The sequence below is a fragment of the Parasteatoda tepidariorum genome, chromosome 11 (genome assembly GCF_982258835.1).
Source record: "Parasteatoda tepidariorum strain Cologne lab strain chromosome 11, Ptep-v5.0, whole genome shotgun sequence".
Lineage (NCBI taxonomy): Eukaryota > Metazoa > Arthropoda > Arachnida > Araneae > Theridiidae > Parasteatoda > Parasteatoda tepidariorum.
This window is the reverse complement of record NC_141765.1, coordinates 4,660,145-4,681,616: the sequence shown is the minus strand read 5'-3', so window position 1 is coordinate 4,681,616 and position 21,472 is coordinate 4,660,145. Positions and strand designations below refer to the sequence as shown.

The window sequence follows — 21,472 nt, the reverse complement described above, 5'->3', positions numbered from 1 at the left end:
ACTTATTGGTTTTAAGTTCATATAATTAGCAACATCGTTACATAAATAACTACGATGTGAACCTTGGTCTACAATTGCTCTTATTAACTTATAGTTCTTACCATTATATATTTTTACGACCAAAGTTTGGAGCAATACATCCGAGAGTTGTAATTGATTACTTAAGGTATTAGTTTTATTTTCGTGGTTTTCTTCCGTAGAAACATGTTCTACCTTATTATTTGGATTATCTGGACATAATATTTCAAAATGTCTATTATTACAAATTGAACATTTAACATGTTTCGACCTACAATTGCTAGCTCTATGTCCTTTTTTTAAACAAACAAAACAAGCATTAGATTTCTTAATGATATCTCTCTTATTTTCTAATGACATAGAAGCTGTTTCTTTACAACTCTCTGATGCATGCGACTTATCACAAAAAATACATACATAATTATTTACTCTTATAGACTTATGTTCATTATTCTTAAATTTACTATTTGCAGTAAATAATTCATGCGAAGTAGGAACTGAATACTTGTTTTTATACTTATCAAAATTATTTCTCTTAGGCACGTATTTATCACATGAAAATTCTTTTGCCAGTTTTAGTTTTGATTCAGTTTCTACTTCAATTCTTAAGAAATCTATTATTAAGTCTAAATCAGACTTACCCCTTTTTTCAAACTGATTTCTTTGTCTTTCGTACACTATTAATAAATCCGGTGGTATTGCTGATTCAACTAACGGATACAAAAAATCTGAATACTTATCTTGCGTTAGTCCAAGGACTTGTAGGGCTCGTAATTTTCCTTGTAATTCATCGTATAGGACAGATAAGTCAGTTTTTGTTTTATCAGCAGTTACCAACTTCAGTAAGTCCTTGATATAAATCTGGATCAATACACTTTCGTTGCCAAACCTTTCTTTTAAATATTCCACGGCTTGTTTATAGTGTTCGGCTGTAAGGGGGAACGTTTCTAATATTCTTCTCGGTTTTGAAGAAGGCGTAGTGGCTTGCAGTAAATAGGAGAATTTGTCTCTATCATCCATTCTCTCGTCTTTGTGAATTTTTTCGAACTGATTCCAGAAAGACTGCCAATTCCTTGGATCCCCGTCAAACTTAATTAATTCCAATTCGGGTAACTTATAACTGTTCGTAGTGGCACTTCCTTCGGAAACGTTATTTACGGCATTGTTTACTATTTTGTCCTTGGCCGCTAATACCTTATTTGTTTTTACTTTTAGAGCTGAAAACTTATCGTAATAATCCTCAGAAGATTCGAATTCCGTAGTATAATCCTCTGGGCTGCATTTCAGACTCTGCATAAGTTTCAAATGTTCGTCTTGTGATTGGCGTAATAGATGATTTTTCTCCGTAATTCGTTCCAAATAAATTTCTATTTCTAAGAAATCTAGGACTGTGTCTGCTATGAGTGCTTCCAACCTATTTGCAGTTTTCGTAAAAGATGTTCGTAATGCAGTACGTGCCTGTTTAGAAGCCTCCATCTTAACTTAACTTAATGCGTAGTTGTTTTGCTGGCTTACGTAGTGCTTTCGTTTTTTACATTAATTCGTAATGTATCATCCCGGCAGGGATGCCATTAAATGTCACTGTTTAGAAGGTCCAGGATAATACCAGCACTATTTAATAACATATTTTATTTAACAAAACAACATCAACAATGGTATACAATTAACAAGCAGACAAACATAACATCTTACATCCAGATCTCGTACGTAAAGCCAACTAATCTAGAAGTATTTGGGGGAGGTTATCCAATGGATGCGCGCATGCGCTAACATTTAAGTTTCAGTTCGTATTTCTAAAAGTTTCACTTCGGATTTTAACTTACCACAGAGGGTGTCAGCAGAGGATGAAAATGTCTTCGGATCATCCTGAGAGATGTTTTCCAGTACTAATACTACTTCTACCATATAAATTTAAACAGGAATCCCCACACTCTGATTTTATCAATACTGTTTCAAAGTTTCATTTAAAAAAACTCACCTTCTTCTTTTAGGAAAGTTTTGGATTTCTGCATGCATTCTATAGTTACATTATAAATTTATGACTTCAATAATTTAGCTTATAATTTCTATATTTTTTAGAAGTTATTTTTAGCAGTACGCTTATGATTTTTTACTTTATTTATATTTCTTTATTTTTAAATTATTATGGTTTTCAATACAGGGTAACAAAGACCCTCAAACTTTTCCAAAAAATTGACTTTTGAGACTTGACAATAAGAAGCCCTCAAAAGAATGATTTATTTTTAATTTCAAGAATGTTTAAATATTCTTCTAAAGTTCGTACTACTAAAGGATCAAAATTCTTGTAACCCGTGTTGAGGCCTTCTCTCTTCCAAGAAATATTGAAATTACTCGACTTCAAAGAGGTAGTAGGGCTACCAAAGCAGGGGAGCTCTGAAGAGGATCGAAATTGCGATGGCATGTCTTCGGATCATCCTCCATTTGCCTGAAAAATTTTTTTCAGGGAAACATAGAATAAACCATAAGTTTCTAATGCTGATTTCTTTCTTTTCAAAAATATCAAAATGCATGAAGCATGGTTACTCGGAATGACGCTTTGGGAAAGTCATAACCTATTTGCATATTGATACAAAACAGAATTTTGTTATGAATGGTATAGTATCCTCTGAACTAACCATTTGACGAAGATGCGACGTCCCTTTTATATATATATATATTTCAGAGTACGCTATATTGTGGGAGAATTCCTTCTTGTAAATCTCTCTCTCAACAACATTAGTAATTTAAAATTAAAGCTGTAAAAAAATTTTGTTCAGGCAAACACAGAGTAAACCATAAGTTTCTAATGCTGATTTTTATCTTTTCAGAAATATCAAAATGCATGAAGCATGGTTACTCGGAATGACGCTTTGGGAAAGTCATAACCTATTTGCATTTTGAAACAAAACAGAATTTTGTTATGTATGGTATAGTATCCTCTTAGCTAACCATTTGATGAAGATGCGACGTCCTTTTTATATATATATATATATATTTCAGAGTACGCTACATTGTGGGAGAATTCCTTCTTGTAAATCTCTCTCAACAACATTAGTAATTTAAAATTAAAGCTGTAAAAAAATTTTGATCAGGCAAACATAGAGTAAACAATAAGTTTCTAATGCTGATTTTTTTCTTTTCAGAAATATCAAAATGCATGAAGCATGGTTACTCGGAATGACGCTTTGGGAAAGTCATTACCTATTTGCATTTTGATACAAAACAGAATTTCGTTATGAATGGCATAGTATCCTCTTAAGTAACCATTTGACGAAGATGCGACGTCCCTTTTATATATATATATTTCAGAGTACGCTATATTGTGGGAGAATTCCTTCTTGTAAATCTCTCTCTCAACAACATTAGTAATTTAAAATTAAAGCTGTAAAAAAATTTTGTTCAGGCAAACATAGAGTAAACGATAAGTTTCTAATGCTGATTTTTTTCTTTTCAGAAGTATCAAAATGCATGAAGCATGGTTACTCGGAATGACGCTTTGTGAAAGTCATAACCTATTTGCATTTTGATACAAAACAGAATTTTGTTATGAATGGTATAGTATCCTCTTAACTAATCATTTGACGAAGATGCGCCGGTCCTTTTATATATATATATATTTTATTGATGCTCTAATTGCAAGCAAAAATTTATTTTGATATTTTTTAACCATAAAAAAGCAGTTTAATAGATACTAAAAAAATTCAGTTCAATTATCGGAATTATATTTGTACTAAAATAATAAATTCCAAAAAAATAGTTTGAAAAATTTTTTTTTCATTCATATTTAAGAATTTTTTAATAACTGATTTCGTAAATTAAAGAAATTTCAATGGCAAATAATTGTTTCTCTTAGTTTAGTTCTAAATAACTGTAAATTTGAAAATTGTTTGGAAGTGAGCCGTGTGTACTGCTCATTGTTTGGAAGATTTTTACCTTTATCTGAGAAAAATACACCAGTGTTTCAGGATAACCATAAATTATTAAAATGCTAAAAGTAATATTTCTCAATATAATACAAAATAATGAAAAAAGTATGAAAAATATGTTTAATAAAAATTATGCTTCAAAGGGTCCTAAAGCATTTTAAACTGTTTAATTGTAAGTGACAACATTCACTATTTGAACGAAATTGGTTGAATTTTCCGATCTGATAATAATCACTCGCCACGTGACAAGTGAACGAAAAAAAGTCTTAAATTAAACAAACACTTTTTCCATCGATTTATTTATTTGTTGATTTTTTAGTCGAATGATAAAAGTACATGAATGCAGTCTCTAGAAAACACAATTTACATTAAGCTGTCTAGATTCAAACTTCAGAATCCATCAATTTGTGGTTCACATTTTGAATGTTACCGTGAATGACCGAAATCAAGAGAATGTCGACTTTCTCCGATGAATGTCAACAATCACACATCACTAGAAAACACAATTTACATTAAGCTGTCTAGATTCAAACTTCAGAATCCATCAATTTGTGGTTCACATTTTGAATGTTACCGTGAATGACCGAAATCAAGAGAATGTCGACTTTTTCCGATGAATGTCAACAATCACACATCACTAGAAAACACAATTTACATTAAGATGTCTAGATTCAAACTTCAGAATCCATCAATTTGTGGTTCACATTTTGAATGTTACCGTGAATGACTGAAATCAAGAGAATGTCGACTTTTTCCGATGAATGTCAACAATCACACATCACTAGAAAACACAATTTACATTAAGCTGTCTAGATTCAAACTTCAGAATCCATCAATTTGCGGTTCACATTTTGAATGTTACCGTGAATGACCGAAATCAAGAGAATGTCGACATTCTCCGATGAATGTCAACAATCACACATCACTAGAAAACACAATTTACATTAAGCTGTCTAGATTCAAACTTCAGAATCCATCAATTTGCGGTTCACATTTTGAATGTTACCGTGAATGACCGAAATCAAGAGAATGTCGACATTCTCCGATGAATGTCAACAATCACACATCACTAGAAAACACAATTTACATTAAGCTGTATAGATTCAAACTTCAGAATCCATCAATTTGCGGTTCACATTTTGAATGTTACCGTGAATGACCGAAATCAAGAGAATGTCGACATTCTCCGATGAATGTCAACAATCACACATCACTAGAAAACACAATTTACATTAAGCTGTCTAGATTCAAACTTCAGAATCCATCAATTTGCGGTTCACATTTTGAATGTTACCGTGAATGACCGAAATCAAGAGAATGTTGACATTCTCCGATGAATGTCAACAATCACACATCACTAGAAAACACAATTTACATTAAGCTGTCCAGATTCAAACTTCAGAATCCATCAATTTGCGGTTCACATTTTGAATGTTACCGTGGATGACCGAAATCAAGAGAATGTCGACATTCTCCGATGAATGTCAACAATCACACATCACTAGAAAACACAATTTACATTAAGCTGTCTAGATTCAAACTTCAGAATCCATCAATTTGTGGTTCACATTTTGAATGTTACCGTGAATGACCGAAATCAAGAGAATTTTGACATTCTCCGATGAATGTCAACAATCACACATCACTAGAAAACACAATTTACATTAAGCTGTCCAGATTCAAACTTCAGAATCCATCAATTTGCGGTTCACATTTTGAATGTTACCGTGGATGACCGAAATCAAGAGAATGTCGACATTCTCCGATGAATGTCAACAATCACACATCACTAGAAAACACAATTTACATTAAGCTGTCTAGATTCAAACTTCAGAATCCATCAATTTGTGGTTCACATTTTGAATGTTACCGTGAATGACCGAAATCAAGAGAATGTCGACTTTCTCCGATGAATGTCAACAATCACACATCACTAGAAAACACAATTTATTCGTTGAACATCTTTTGAAAATAGATTAGGAGAAACATGAGTGTTCGGAGTTAAATGCATACCTTAAGAAAGCATTGATGTAGGGCATACCGGGCAGTGGTACTGAACCTTAAAAAAACATCAGTGTAGAGTATACTGGGAAATTTTTTCTGGGCAGTGGCATCTATAGTATATAGTACCGACATTTACTAAAACGACTATTTGATTGTTAACATTCACCGGTTGAAATCAATTTCCGTCATTCACATACATATACATTAAATGTATTTTACCTCCTTAAATATTTTTAAAGTTCCTTAAAGTTAGTATGTTTAACTAAATTTCGTCATATATTTATATTATTTTTATTGTTGAATTAACTTTTTATAGCCGCAAATTATTTCTAATATGATTTTTCTTTTAAAAATTTTAATTAAATCGAAGAATAAAAAAAGTTTGCAAAAAGTGGCTAATTAATGAAAAGAACCATCGATATCAGTCACCGACTCATTAGGCCAGAGGAAAAGTGGCCACTAAGTTATAAGGGTCTATCGGCCACTGGCTACTAACTGAATATTTAAATTTTCAGGTCTACTGAGTATTATAATTATGAAAAAGTGTTATTGCTAAATTTTCATTTCTCGAGAGCTATTTTGCCAATTCCTAACAAATTGTGGATAATTATCATTAATTATTACACCGTTTAAAATGATGTAAAATTTTTTGTATTTTACATAACTTTTTCGTACATTATTAAATTACATAAAAAAAATAATTAATGATTAAAAACTATTTATGGCTTGAAAACAAGTTATATATTTGTATGTTATTTTTTCAATTCGCTTAAACTGTTCCAAAGATTGGTAAATTATGCGAAAAATTAAATTAACATTAAGGAGTCCATGTTTTACAGATTCCAGAAACCATCATATTAGAAGGTAAAGTTCCTGAAGACGGGGAAATCCTGAATCTCCTAACCCAAAAATCCTATCCAGGATTTTTTAGGAGGATCCACTTAAAAAAAAACCTCTTTTCAAAATTTACTGTACTAGATAAATTACTTTTATTTCAAAAGCAAAATAATTGTTATTGTTTTTAAATAAAAAACTTTCGTTCAATTAAAGCTAAATTAACCTGATAATGATTAACATATTATGTAGTTTAAGTAAATTAACTTGATACATAAATTGAAATGCATTCAATTTGTTTTCGGAACAACCTATTGTATCTTTAACACATTGTTGACCGGTGTCAAGTTAACTCGTCTTTTCATGCCCAAACACTGCAGACTGATAACGAGTTAATTCGCCTTTGCACTTGCAATGTCGAGTTAACTCGTTATCTGTCAACAACGCTTGGGCATGAAATCAATGTTTAGAATGTTCTGCTTTACTTCCATATTCAATTACAAAATAATAACCGGTAACATGACACAATTTCTGTGTCTAGTTGTCAGTCAAAAAAGTATTAACAAACACAGAGATCTGGCATTATGAAGAACACATAGATGCTTGTGAAACCTGATAAATATTTTAAAATTTACATGTAATGATCAAGGTTTCTATTAACCAAAATTCCCTTACAAGAGCTCAAATTCTGATGGCAGATCAATTTTGTATTTTTAGAATATGGAGGTAGATTGTAGTGATTTAAATCATATTTACTATTTATTTTTTATCATTTATGAAGAAATATCATTTTTAATGGGACATCTTGCAAGTCTTGAAAAGATTATTGAATTTTTAAGACATAATTCATGGAACAAAAAAATTGCTTTTATTTTTTTAATAACATTAATAAAACAAATTAGTCTTTAATTTTTTCGAATTGAATTAAGTTTTTAAATGAATTTTCGGATTTTAGATAATTTCTTTTTTGATGTGAGTAGAATTAATTGTAGAAATAGAGTTAACCTCTTTTTTTAAAGGAAAAAATTGTGAAAGGGCGAACTTTAAGTGGTAACTATATATCACTTGCTTAGTTGCAATGTAATTGCAATAGCTTTGTTGCAATATTTTAGTAAGATTTAGATTGCTACTCTATTCTTTTTATTGCTTAACGAGAAAGAGTGTTACACAAAAAAATTAAAATTACTCGATTTAAAGATACCAAAATTTATATTGTCTTAAAACAGATTTAGTTCCAAAGTCTATTAGGATACAATTTAAATTTAATCATTTTACAATTGCAACTTAATATACAATTTCGTTTTTTAAATTCTTATTCAACTTTTGGTTACCAAAAAATCAGTTAAATGTTTTTCACCAAACTGATTGTTTAGTAATATAACGTAAAGTTAATACTTTTTAGATAAAGGTAATACTTTTTTGCCATACTTTTTCAATTCCAACTAACAGCTTTGTGCTTATTACTTTAATTGTATATTTTAACTGGAAACAGTTTTATATCAAGCTGATTATATAAGTAAATATAACATGTTTACTGTTTAATAATTGCAAAACGATTAAGGTACAAGCCCTGTTTAATCTGTTTTTCATAAAATTTTACGTAATTAGGTAATATTTCTGGATTACCATAAAAATATGGAATACCACTTTTAGTTTTAAGCCCTTAATTTGGTATAACAATAATAATCAAATTTTAATAATAGTCAAGAATATTCAGAAAGGATGATAAATAAATATTACAAGTGAGTGATCTTGAAGCAATAAATAAATAAATAAAATGTAGGTAAAAAATACCTATACAATTTTGGTTAATTTTATGCTGATAAAGATCAAAAGAATTACGATTTTTGATAATTAAAATTCATACTATGTATTTTTCCAGTCAATAGGAATGTGTCTAGTCAATAGGAACATTAAAAATTTAGACCATTTTATTTACATGTATTACATTGAGAAACAAATACTTATTGCACCTATGAATTGCGAATTGATGAAACATATTGGTTCAAAAATTATACATTTTTTAAAAAAATAATTGCATTTTACATACTATAAAAGTTTTAAACAACGTTCATTGCAACGAATTTAAATGGTACTAAACTAAAACTAACGATAAAAAAGCGGAACGATACGTGGAGCCTGCATTTTACGGATCTGGATAAGACTTTATTTAACATGGCATAGTTAAGAAAGGTCTTATACAAAACTCTAATTCAACTTCTTAGCATTACGCTAACGATAAAAAAAAAGCAGAACGATGCGTGGAGATTAATAAGGCCTGGGTTTTACGGATCCGGATAAGACTTTATTTAACAAGGCATAGTTAAGCAAGGTTTTATACAAAACTCTCAAGCAGAACTTAATGCTGATGCCATTGCCACCATCAACGAGAGATACCCCAGCGATGAGTGGCTCCACCGATGGCTCTGCTGAGAGAGCTTCTGGACGAGCAGGCTCAGGTGTTTCCTCCAGATTTTTCCAACTCAAAAAGCCACTCAGTTCAAGCTCTGACAATTGCGATGGAGATATGTTCGCAATATACCTGGCTCTCCAAAGATATTAGAAAGACCTGAAAATAGATTTGTCCCCCTCATCGACTGCCAGGCAGCAATTCACACGGTTTCAAAATATGTTCTACTCCCTACAGCCCTGAATTCAATTGTAAAAACATTATTAATGCTCTTCTGCCTGGTGGAAAGGAGATAACTCTCCAATGGATCCCCAGCCATTGTGGCTTCTGGGGTAATGAAAAGGCTGATAACCTTGCCATAGAGGCATCTCTATTGGAGCCCCTGTGTCGCCCACAAATTTGAGAAATGTTAAACAAATTGTGAAACTAAAGCTTCGAAGTCTCCGGGTTTCTTCCAACAGAGAGCAAGTTTCTGGTAAACCTTGGAAGAGCCTTCTGGCATCCTGTCTTCCGAAAAATCTCCCTAGAGCTATCGGTGTGAAGGGGCACGATTACTTACATGCGCACTTGCACCGTGTCGGTCTTTCAGGCTCTCCTAACTGTACTCTATGTACAAATAGGGGCCATATGAATGGCGGGCATCTATGGAACTGCTCTGCCCTCCAGGAGGCCCGTAATTCTTCTAGTTTCAAGACGCTCTCCGGCCCTGGAGATATTTCTTTGTTATATTGGACTGCAAAACTTCTCATGCTCGAGAGAGCAAATGATTGACGAAATAAAAAAAAAAAAAGAAAGAAAAAAAAGAAAACACAAAACTCTAATTTAACTTCTTAGCATTACGCTAACGATTAAAAAAAAAGTGGAACGATGCTTGGAGATTAGTAAGGCCTGTATTTTACGGATCTGGATAAGACTTTATTTAACATGGCATAGCTAAGCAAGATCTTATATAAAACTATAATTCAACTTCTTAGCATTACGCTAACGATAAAAAAGTGGAATTACCGAATGATGATTAACCGAGTAATGGTTTTTATGTCATGCTCAAGGTGTCAGGAAAAAATAACCAAATTTTACCACTTTTTCTATTAAACAGCATGGTAATAATATCATATTTTATTCTTAATTTTAGCAAAAGCCATTAACAAAGCGCTGATTTTCCCATAGAGCCATAAACACGGTAAATTTTACCATATTCAGGTAGTTTTGGCCATACTTTTTTAAAGTGAACTTATCTTATACTTTTGAATCATTTAGGTAGACTTTGAAAAACATATCGAATTCGAAATGATATTTTACAAATTGTGTCTAGGTGAAACAGCATTTTTCCTTTTTAAAAAAGAATAATTTTTTTCATCGCTTACAAGCAAATTATATTTGTTCAAAAAGCAAAATTAATTCTGACCAGCATGACATAATCCTAAATCAACCACAAAAGGTTAATGAAATAAATTGAGTGTGCAGTACTTACAGGTGGTGTATAAGTGACAGGTCTACCTCCACCATTATTTGATATAGGTTGTCCATTATCAGCTGGAAGTGTCGGAGCTATGAAATAAAAAGAAAGATAATAATATAAAGAAATCTTTGATATCTAAAAAATGGATTTGAATAATTTCATTATGCGCAAGAAAGGATATCACGCTGAATGACTTCTGTAATAATGATCGGATTTCCCCGGACAAAGTGTATGCTAATTAAATAGTGCAGACGATATTTTAAGTAAGAAAATCAGACGCAAAGATGTATTTTATCTGAATAAACATATCATTATGTCGAGGTTTGTATTTTTAACCATCAAAATACGAGTGAGGGAATATCCACAATCTGGAAAATATGGTCCCAATAGTTAAGACAAATGAGAAGTTCTTTAAATTAAGTTTATTTTTGCAGATTTCACTTTGTAATAAGTGTAATGAATTGAAACTATTATAAAATTCGTTTATCCAAAGATACGCATTAAAATTTTATAAGAAAACTAGTATTTAATATTTGAAATAAAACACTATCTGCAACGAGCTTTTAAAAATAAGAAGAAGAAAAATAATGCAGTTTTTTTAGGTATGACGTGATGGTTTTATCCATGAATAAAACTGTCAAGAAAAACCTCGCATGAGAGTTATTTTAGCTTGATAATATTTAAGAAATCATTAATCTTTATTCACTATTAACAAGAGAACAGCTCTTTCTTATTTTAAATATAGTTAATATACTTAATATTTATATAAATATTAAAACTTTCAAAAAAAGTATTTCATAATATTAATTTTTTTAAATTTTATCTATCATTAAATAAATACTTATAATTGCTTTTTTTATCAAAATGTCACACATAAATTCATACCAATTAAGATTTTTTTCTCTCATTGCATTTATTTACATATCAATTCATGTTTAATTTAAAATATATATATATATATATATATTTTACAAGGAAATTTATTTGGATAAACGAGCTAAGTTTTTCAATTCTCTTGAAAGTTTCAGAGATAATACAATGCACACAAAATGTGAAATTAACATAAGGGGCCGACTACAAATGCTTGAAGGGGCGGAGGGGGTCCGTGAAATTGGGACAGTTTGTGACAAGAAGGGAGGAGAGGGTACATTTTTGTTAAAATAAAAACATTTAAAGTCATGAAATAAAATATTTTTATACAATTTGTTTTTAAATGTTTTCATCAAAATAAGTACGTTAAGTCATTTTCATAGTTATTCTTGCATATGTCATAAAAATACATATTAAGTTTACAAATGAAATGTGATCTAAAACCCGGTGCTTTGTCTCTGAACTACTAGTATTATTCGCTAATGTAATTTAGCGTGACAAAAGGTTATTGTGAAATGTTACACTTTGTCACAAAGAGAAGACGGATAAAAAATATTGAAAACAAAGAGGGATATCATCTATTATCCCAAACTTCAGTCTGCTCTCCTGACTAAACAATACTGGGTCCATATTTTCCATTTAGCGGCTACACACCGTATTTTGCGAGTTAATGGAGATTCGTCAAAAAAAAAAAGGTTTGTTTAATCAGAGAAAGAATGTTTCTTTTTATTTATTTATTTGTTGTGTAATTTCGTAGATAGTACTAATTAATTAGCACATTTAAAATCAACCATTGACCATGAAACATAAAGATTAGAGCGTAAAAATCTAATCATTAAAATAGATTTATTTCTCCCCTCTCTGTACAATAATGGATAGATAGCTGGATCTTTGAAGTGTCCGCTACACTTATTTGAAACTGGCTTACCTTACTGCCCTGTATTGTGGTAAGCAAAGTCTGATAATCACTTAGGTTCAATAGGCCTCATGATTTTTTATTTGGCTTCAAATGTTTGTTACAAGTCATAAAAATTATAAATATCTTTCTTAATCTGACTATTTTTTAAATCGGAATAAAATTTACCCAAAAAATGCAATATTTCTTTCAAATTTTTTTCTCGTCGCGATGTAAAAATTGTAAAAATGAGTAGAATACAAGGGAAACGCATGCAGGCCATTATCTGTTTATTTATTTATTTTCGTGTTCAGACTGTACTTATAAGTAGGTTAATTTTGAAATATTTTGTAAGGTGCTGGAAAAATTTATCGAGACTTGTGCGCATATTTGTCTTAATCGGCAATATTGCGATAAAGCACAATTTATTAAAAGTTTACATTTCTAGTATTGTTTCCTGTTACAAGTTTTCGATATTTCCACGAGCATGCAGAAACATTTTATTGTCACATGGAAATCGTGGTGATTTTTTCTCACCGCTTCTAGTATTGTTACAAGTTTTCGATATTTCCACGAGCATGCAGAAACATCTTATTGTTACATGGAAATCGTGGTGATTTTTTTCTCACCGCTTCTAGTATTGTTACAAGTTTTCGATATTTCCACGAGCATGCAGAAACATCTTATTGTCACATGGAAATCGTGGTGATTTTTTTCTTCCCGCTTCTAGTATTGTTTTCTGTTACAAGTTTTTGATATTTCCACGAGCATGCAGAAACATCTTATTGTCACATGGAAATCGTGATTTTTTCTCACCGCTTCTAGTATTGTTCCCTGTTACAAGTTTTCGATATTTCCACGAGCATGCAGGAACATCTTATTGTCACATGGAAATCATGGTGATTTTTTCTCACCGCTTCTAGTATTGTTTCCTGTTACAAGTTTTCGATATTTCCACGAGCATGCAGGAACATCTTATTGTCACATGGAAATCGTGGTGATTTTTTCTCACCGCTTCTAGTATTGGTTCCCGTTACAAGCTTTCGATATTTCCACGACCATGCAGGAACATCTTATTGTCACATGGAAATCGTGGTGATTTTTTCTCACCGCTAAAGAACTTTTTAAAACTTGGTTTGTATTGCACCACAAGCCTTTCAAATTATAAACTAATTCGGGATACAGTTTTTTTCGTAGGTTAAGTATACAAGCTGTTTCTTAATATGAATTTTGAGCGTGCTTGACAATAAGAGAAAAAAATGATGCACAAACAACCATTTCAACTTAGAGGAAACACAATCATAACCTTTCAGAATCATGCGGGATTAATAACAACAAAAAATGGCCTATGGTACATCATGTATGATAAAGCATGTAGCTGTTTTTAGCCACGTTGAACTTCTCCCTATTTCTTTTGACCGTAATACAATTTTACATCTCTTCAGTATTAATTTCTTAGATTTCGATAGCCCCTAATTTTAATTTTTCTTCTTCTCATTTTTGACAAAAAATAAAAATTCAAGCATGGTCTTCACACAGTGACATATGTTTGGTGTTGAATTACAGTTTGGAGAGATTGTATGGCGCCAGCCATCTTTCATTGCAGGATTACTTGACAAACGTTTCCCTAATTAATTAAGTCTTTTTTCAGCAATTTGTTTTGAATCTCCCAACGGTATGTTTTCACTAATATCCTTCTTAAATGGCATCTTAACTACATATTTCCCATTAGTTTTTCGATAAAACGAATTTTCAAAAAGTTCGTTGCAATAATGAGTTTTTGTTTCGTTTACATCTTCAACTTCCCAAAAAGAATTCAATATCTTGCTTAGCGAATTAACCTCAGTTGACAAAAAACAGCGATTAAAATCTTTAGCTTCATTACTCGAAATTCTAATGCTTCCTGAAATCAAATATCCGAAACAACTATTTTGAAACAATAATTCATTATCTCCCTTAGGAAAATTTGCCATAGAGAGGCCTATGGTAATCTATGGCTGCCATAGAAATTTGTATGGCAAGGTACCATACGCCTATGGTTACCATAGAGATTTCTATGGCAAAACCCCATAAGCCTATGCCTACCATAGAAATTTGTATGACAAGATACCATAGGCCAATGGTAACCATAGAGACCTGTATGGCATTTATATGGCACGTCACCATTCTCCTATGTCAACCATAGAAATTTGTATGGCAGTATACCATTAGGCCAATGGAAACCATAAAGATTTGTATGGCAGTGTACCATAGGCCAATGGTAACCATAAGGATTTGTATGGCACGTCACAATTTGCCTATGGCAACCATAGAAATTTGTATGGCAGTATACCATAGGCCAATGGTAACCATAAAGATTTGCATGACCTGATCTAGATCCCCACCAACGAAACAACAACTCCTATATGGAGTCCTCAAAAACATCTTCTAAAAGAAATAAATATCCATTTTTTCACCCCGAAGTTAATTAAATTCAACATGTAATCCCACAAGGCATTCCTGATGAGTCTTTTCCGGCCTCCGGGAGGCCAATTTTCCCAATTTTAAGTGCTTGAAATCCGATGTTCCATTGATTTAGGCTTAGAGTATCAGACCGCCATATTAACGTGTCATCCACTACAAATGGAATCTTTCGCTAACTTTGGCTACTTATTTTAATATATTTTATCGATCTCATTCTTGGTCAAAAACATTTTATTGCAAACGCCTATGCGGTTAGCTATCTGAATTTATTAAGTTTTTAATTTCCGGCTGTCTGGTACTTTTATTATCTGTATCTTTTCAAAATATGTTGCGATTGGGTATAGGTTTTCGCTATGTTAAATTTTGCCATTTGTTAACGCTGACTTTGTACACTTATATTTCTTTCTCCCAACTGTTTCTGATTAAACGACATCCTTCTTTTTATTTTATCCCCTCCTTCTGATTTTGTATAAATTTTTAAAGTCACATCACTTTTCCATTATTAATGATGTTCTATTCCCCTTAGCAATTTGTAAACAATCTTCATGATGAAAAACGCAGTTAAGTACTTATCATCACGCCAGATCCATCATTTCCTTAATAATTAAAATTTTTTAATTCTTTTAACTTGTTCGGTGACAATTTCATTTTTCCGACAATTTCATTCAATAAAATGAAATTGTCACCGAACAAGTTAAAAGAATTAAAAAATTTTAATTATTAAAGAAATGATGGATCTGGCGTGATGATTAGTACTTAACTGCGTTTTTCATATATTAATATCAAAGTCAGTGTTTACATTCACATTAGTTTTTGATTTTAATTCCACTTAGGCTCTTGCAATGCTTTTTCACATTATCTTACTTATGTTAGGGCTTTATATTTTTATTTTGTGTTTAATTTTTGATTGCCATTAAATTGTTTTTTATCATGTCTCTGTGTTTTACTATATTACAACTAATATTTCTTAGGTATCCACATATATTTGTACAATGTTCTGTTACATATTTATACATAGCTTAGGGTCATCACTTAACTAGATTTGCTGGATAACTGGTTGACAATTGTTTTGCTTCAATATCATCAACGGAACAGTCCCTGGCCATATCATCTGCTGCTGTTACCAAAAAATGCTTTTAACAATTTAAAATCTTTTCTCAAGTTTACAACTTCTTCGCCATAGCGATTCGCTATACCCAATTAATTTTTATTTACTATCCCTGACCAAGTGTCAATTTGTCAATAGCAATTATTAATTTTACCAATTTTAATCATGTCTTAAACATGTTTTGTATTTCCCAATATTTCTATATTGCGTTCTCTTTTCTAACTGTGCCTAACACAACTCAAATTAAATTTTCTGAGTTTTATATCCCTCACTAGTAGGGGATCAACTAATTTAGCCTGGTTTCTATTCTTAGCTTTTCATAGTATAATACCATCTTCTTTATACATAAAATTTTGTTCACAATGCACCACTGGTTGCACTGTTACATATTCGGCTTTTGTCCCGTTTGGTGTATTTTAAACTAATTTCGCTTCGACCACCGGCCCCACTCTTTATCTTTTGAGTTTTCATAGTATTTTATTGTTTTAGTATTCTGTTTAATTTTTAGTTTCGTATCACATATCAAAATTTAAAAATTTTTCATACTTGCTCCGACCATCGGACCATTATTTAAATTCGCTTTCTTCCAAGTTCCTCTAATATCTGACACTTATCTAACTAATTACGATACCAATCAATCAAATTAATGTTTTTTTATACTCGCTCCGACCTCCAGACCCACTTTCTATTTTCTTGTTTTTTACAGTTTTAACAAATATTGGTTGCCTGTACTCAATATATTTTGTTCCTAATGAACATAATCAACATTTTCCCCACTCCCTCCGACCACCGGACCCATTTTCTAACGGTTAGTACTAACCGTTTAAAATTTATTTGAATAAGAACAGCATTCAGAAAGGATTCTGCAAGTGAAACATGGGAAGTTTATCAAAGAAATTTAAAAGAAAAAAAAGCTTTCTGGATATATATTCATTCTACAATTATTAAGTTTTGCATTTTTAATATCCATTGTGAAAGATTCTTTTAAGTAATTATTTTTTGATGTATGGTAAAATATCAACGAGAAATGTTGCCATAGCTGTAGGTCAAAGGTGTACCATAGCCTATGTAAAAATATTTCTTCATAAGCTGTAGCACATCTTAGTTTTATGGCAAAAATTTGCCACATAAAACAAAGCCATAGGATATTCCTATGGGGTTTTGCCAATGGTAAAATTTTGCCATAAATGTATGGCAAAAATTTGCCATATAAAAAAAATGTCATGGGATATTCCTATGGGGTTTTGCCTATGGCAAAACTTTGCCAAACACTTTTGGAACACTTTCCCCATAGGAATATCCTATGGAATTTTTTATGGCAAACCTATGGCAAATTTTCCTAAGGGCTCCTAAACGTATTTTATCATTCTTCAAAAAATCAAAACATAATTCAACACCCAATAACAAATCCACTTTTTTCGCTATATAAAATTCGTCATCAGCTAACTTGATCCCTTTAGGAATATTCAAAGTCGAAATATTAATTGACTTGGGGGGCATCACGTCAGTTATTTTGGGAACAACAAGTAACTCAACTTCCCATTCCGAATCATTTTCTAAATTCGACAATCGAGTTTTGATTTGTGATTTTACATTCAAAGAAACATCACTGATTCCACTTGAGACATTTTTATTTTGACTAAAGCCTTGTTTCGGATTAAATGGAGAAGTAGCAGCCAATGAATACTTACTCTCCTGCACAGGTTGTGATTGGAAAGCAGATGGTGGCTCGAACATAATGGAATTGGGGGCAGCAAGTGAAGGAGTCACTCCTTGATTTAGGTTTTGTGATCCACCATGTCGTTTTCTCTCATTTGCTTTATCAAATGGTTCTGTTGGATATGCTAAACTCTCTAACCCAGGAGTGTTGTTGATCATGTGATATGATATCCATTATTTGTCAGAAAAAATATAATATACATAGGTCGCTGGTTCGACTGACCAACTGTACGGTCCCGTGATAGCTCAATAGTTAAAATTGAAGGTAATGCGGACTGTATGTAATAGTTGACAAATATTTATTTAACAAATGTAATTAATTAGTTCACGCATAAACTTGCATTAGAGAGCGACCATACGCTCTTAACAATTCAATCAACAAGAGCAAGAGCGAGTAGTTCAAAGGGTTACATTATGATGAAAGATGGCTGGCGCCATACAATCTCGCCAAACGGTAATTCAACACCAAACAACCTACATAAAAAATATAAAAAAATTTTAAAAAAAATCGCGTTTTGAAAAAAAAAGATTTTGTTTATTTATCATTTTATTTTATTTGGAAATTTCATTATTGTTAAATAAAATTTTAAAAAAATTTCTGATAATTTAAAGTTAGAATTAGCATTTGTTAACATATTAAAAATTACACACTCATTTTTTTAATACTTAAATAATACATAAACTATTTCACGATACATAGCGATTTTTTTTTACATTTTCTGATAATTCAAAAGTCAAAATTATAAACATACTAAAATTTTTTATTAGATGTACTGATATTGAAGGCAACTTTTAAAAAAATTAAACTTACTGTCACGGTTGTTACATTACAGTCTGAAAAATTATTTTTAATTATTCAAAAATAGTAATTATATAGGATATTCGTAAAGAGCGTTTGGCATAATGTTAATTAAAAACTATTATTTATTCTAAACTCACTTTGAAAGTGATCATTAAGACCTAAGCCATTTTATTATAATCTCAAAATTAATGACAATAGTAAGACAACAATTATTAAGAACTGTACAAGTGGGCGATAGATTTTATTGCGTTAAATAAGCAATCTTATCAATTAATGTGATAAAATTGTTAACTATTAATCATGTTGATTGGGAGTTATTCATGTTGATTTTGGAGACATTGTTTTTCAGGGGATAGAGCGCTCGCTTTCAGATGAAGTGACCCAGGTTCGAATCCCAGTGGTAGCTGGTTGATAGGAATTCTGCTCCCGGATCGCACCGACCACAGTGCCAAAGTAAAATATCCTCAGTGGTAAACGGATCTTGGATTAGAATCCACTTGGCGTTGGGCTAACCGTGGGAGGTTTTCCTGTCCATATAACGGACAAAGGCGGGTTAATTCCATAAAAAAAGTCCTTCACTGAACCTAGCTTGCTCTAATGCTTGACACGGGAGTTCCCTTGTTTTCTGGGTTCAAAATTACAAGGTCACGGAGTTGAGCAATGAAAGTTGTAGACTCAGAATTGGATCGGCTGTTCAACGCCGGTTATAAAATTAAATAAAACTAATCATTTTAATTAGATTAGTGCTTTCATCCAAATATCAGATTTGTATCAGGGTGCGTAGCCAAATCTTTGAATCAAAAATAAGCCCTTTTTAAAAACTTTTCAAGCACTTTACAAAAATTTTTAAGCACTCAAAAAATTCATATTCAAGCAATGATATTATTGAAAAACAAAAACTTTTTATAAACAGTTTTAACGTTTAAAAAAAAAAAAAAAAAAAAAAACGGGCGTAAATCGAAACAATCAGTACTTTCCCACATCACCGAGTGAATTCAACTTGACCCTGAACTCAGAACAAAAGTACCCTTATCCCCTACGCCAAAAAAAAGTGTTAGAAGTAAAATAAAATAAACAAGAACAAAATTAAAATACATTAAAAAGAAAAACATTTCATAAGGATCTGATATTCTTTATCCGAATTGGAGCACTCGGGTTACGGTTTAAAGTGTGCGCGCATGCACAAGTCATAACGTGGGTACGACATGAAGTCCGCATGAATGATTACGTAGCAAACTCCCCATTTTTCGTGAAATGCATGGGATCCACCAGATATCACTGAAGGGAGAAGAAAAAAAATTTCGGAAAAAAAGCACTTTTTTAAAACGCCAGCTGAAAAAAGCACCTTTAAAAGCTTTTAAAAACGAAATCCCCAAAAAAGCACCTTTAAGTACTTTTTACAAACGCTACGCACCCTGTGTATGTTATACTTATATTAAAACTTATAAAAACGTATTAAAACTTGAAACTTAACTTAAAACATATTAAAACTTTTGAACCAGAAACAGACGTTTTCTTTTTTTTGGAGCAGTGTATAATAGCGAGTTATAATACTTTCTATAATTTTGCATATTAACAATAATATACATTACAAAAAAGAACATTTATTATTAGAGAAGAAGAACGTTATAAAAAGAACAGAAAAATTTAACATTAGTAAAGAACAACGTTATAAAAAGAACAGTAACATTTAATATTCGAGAAAACATTAAGAAAAGTGAAAGAAAGCAAATGGGAGGTGACCTTGAAACTTAAAAGTAGGTTAGTCTTCGTTACTATGGTTACAAGCTCCATTGTAAAAGAAGGTCGTTTAACTCTTACGTTTTTGAAGCTAAACTTGGATACAGCTGAATCATCTGCAGATGGTGCAAAACAAACTATTTTATTCCCAAATATTCTTAAGGTTTTATTTTTCTTCTCTATTCTAAAACGTTGAAACTGTTAAGAAGCATTTTTACATCAGCCATTAGGTAGGGATTTATCTCTTAAATTTTCTACTTTATTCTCACATTTATTGCCATATGAATAGTTTTTGGAGAACAATTGTAATTGTTAACCAACAATAATATGTTTTTGGACAACAATAAGAGTTTTCAGGCGACAATATTTGCAAATTATCCCCCCCCCCCAAAAAAAAAACGTTGGGAATATACATATTTATGAAAATTTAAATACATATATTAATATACAGGGTGTTTATAAAGTCCCGGACCCCTTTTGATGTTTAATAACTCATAAAATAATAAAGATAGATTAAAATTAATAACATAAATGGTCAGATAGACTCAAAAAGTTTCATGACCCTTGTCAATGAACTTCCACGAGTGCCCCCTTCGTCGCACGGACAATATCAAGTCGATAGTCAATTTCACGCCAGGTAGTGGCAAGCATGTCGGCATCCACAGAGGCTATTGCGGTTGTAATTCTGGCTTTTAGGTCATCAATGTTCGACACGATCCTCTTGTAAATATTGTCCTTTATAACTCTCCAAAGAAAAAAGTCCAGCGACGTTATATCAGGTGATCTGGGTGGCCAAGGAATAGGACCTCCTCGCCAACAGAAAAGACGGTCTCATCAGTTGTATACTTAGACATGTTGGAAAACTTCGTATTTCCACAACTAGAAGAGCTTCAGCCACATGTCTTTTTCAACAAGATGGTGCATCACCTCATTGGGGTATCATCGTTCGTAGTTCTTTGAATGGCCATTTTCCAGGAAGATGGATTGGGCGAGGAGGTCCAATTCACATTTTAATTACTTTAAAATCTGCTTAAAGTCATTTAAATGAAAGTGATTTTATAATAAAAGTCATTTAATAATAAATTGTGTTTCTATTCGTTTATTATTTATTCACTTATTTATTTTTTGATTCACAAAATTTATTTTAATCAAAGTCATGATGACAAAAGAATATTATTAATTGTATCACTTTGAATTTTATAATTAATTGTTTTTATTTATTTA

General features: G+C 31.6%; 1 protein-coding gene across 5 annotated transcripts in view; it reads right to left on the bottom strand.

Moving 5' to 3' along the window:
* Nucleotides 1-21,472, bottom strand: part of LOC107454254 (retinoid X receptor ultraspiracle) — a 173,391-nt gene that overhangs the window by 48,378 nt on the left and 103,541 nt on the right. For 4 of the 5 annotated variants that reach the window (XM_016071379.4, XM_087154971.1, XM_016071378.4 and 1 more), the window contains exon 2: nucleotides 10,664-10,740. The exons of the other annotated variant lie outside the window; for it this stretch is intronic. In XM_016071379.4, coding sequence (XP_015926865.1) covers nucleotides 10,664-10,740 — 77 coding nt within the window. The remainder of the gene's footprint in view (nucleotides 1-10,663; nucleotides 10,741-21,472) is intronic. 5 annotated transcript variants of the gene reach the window in all.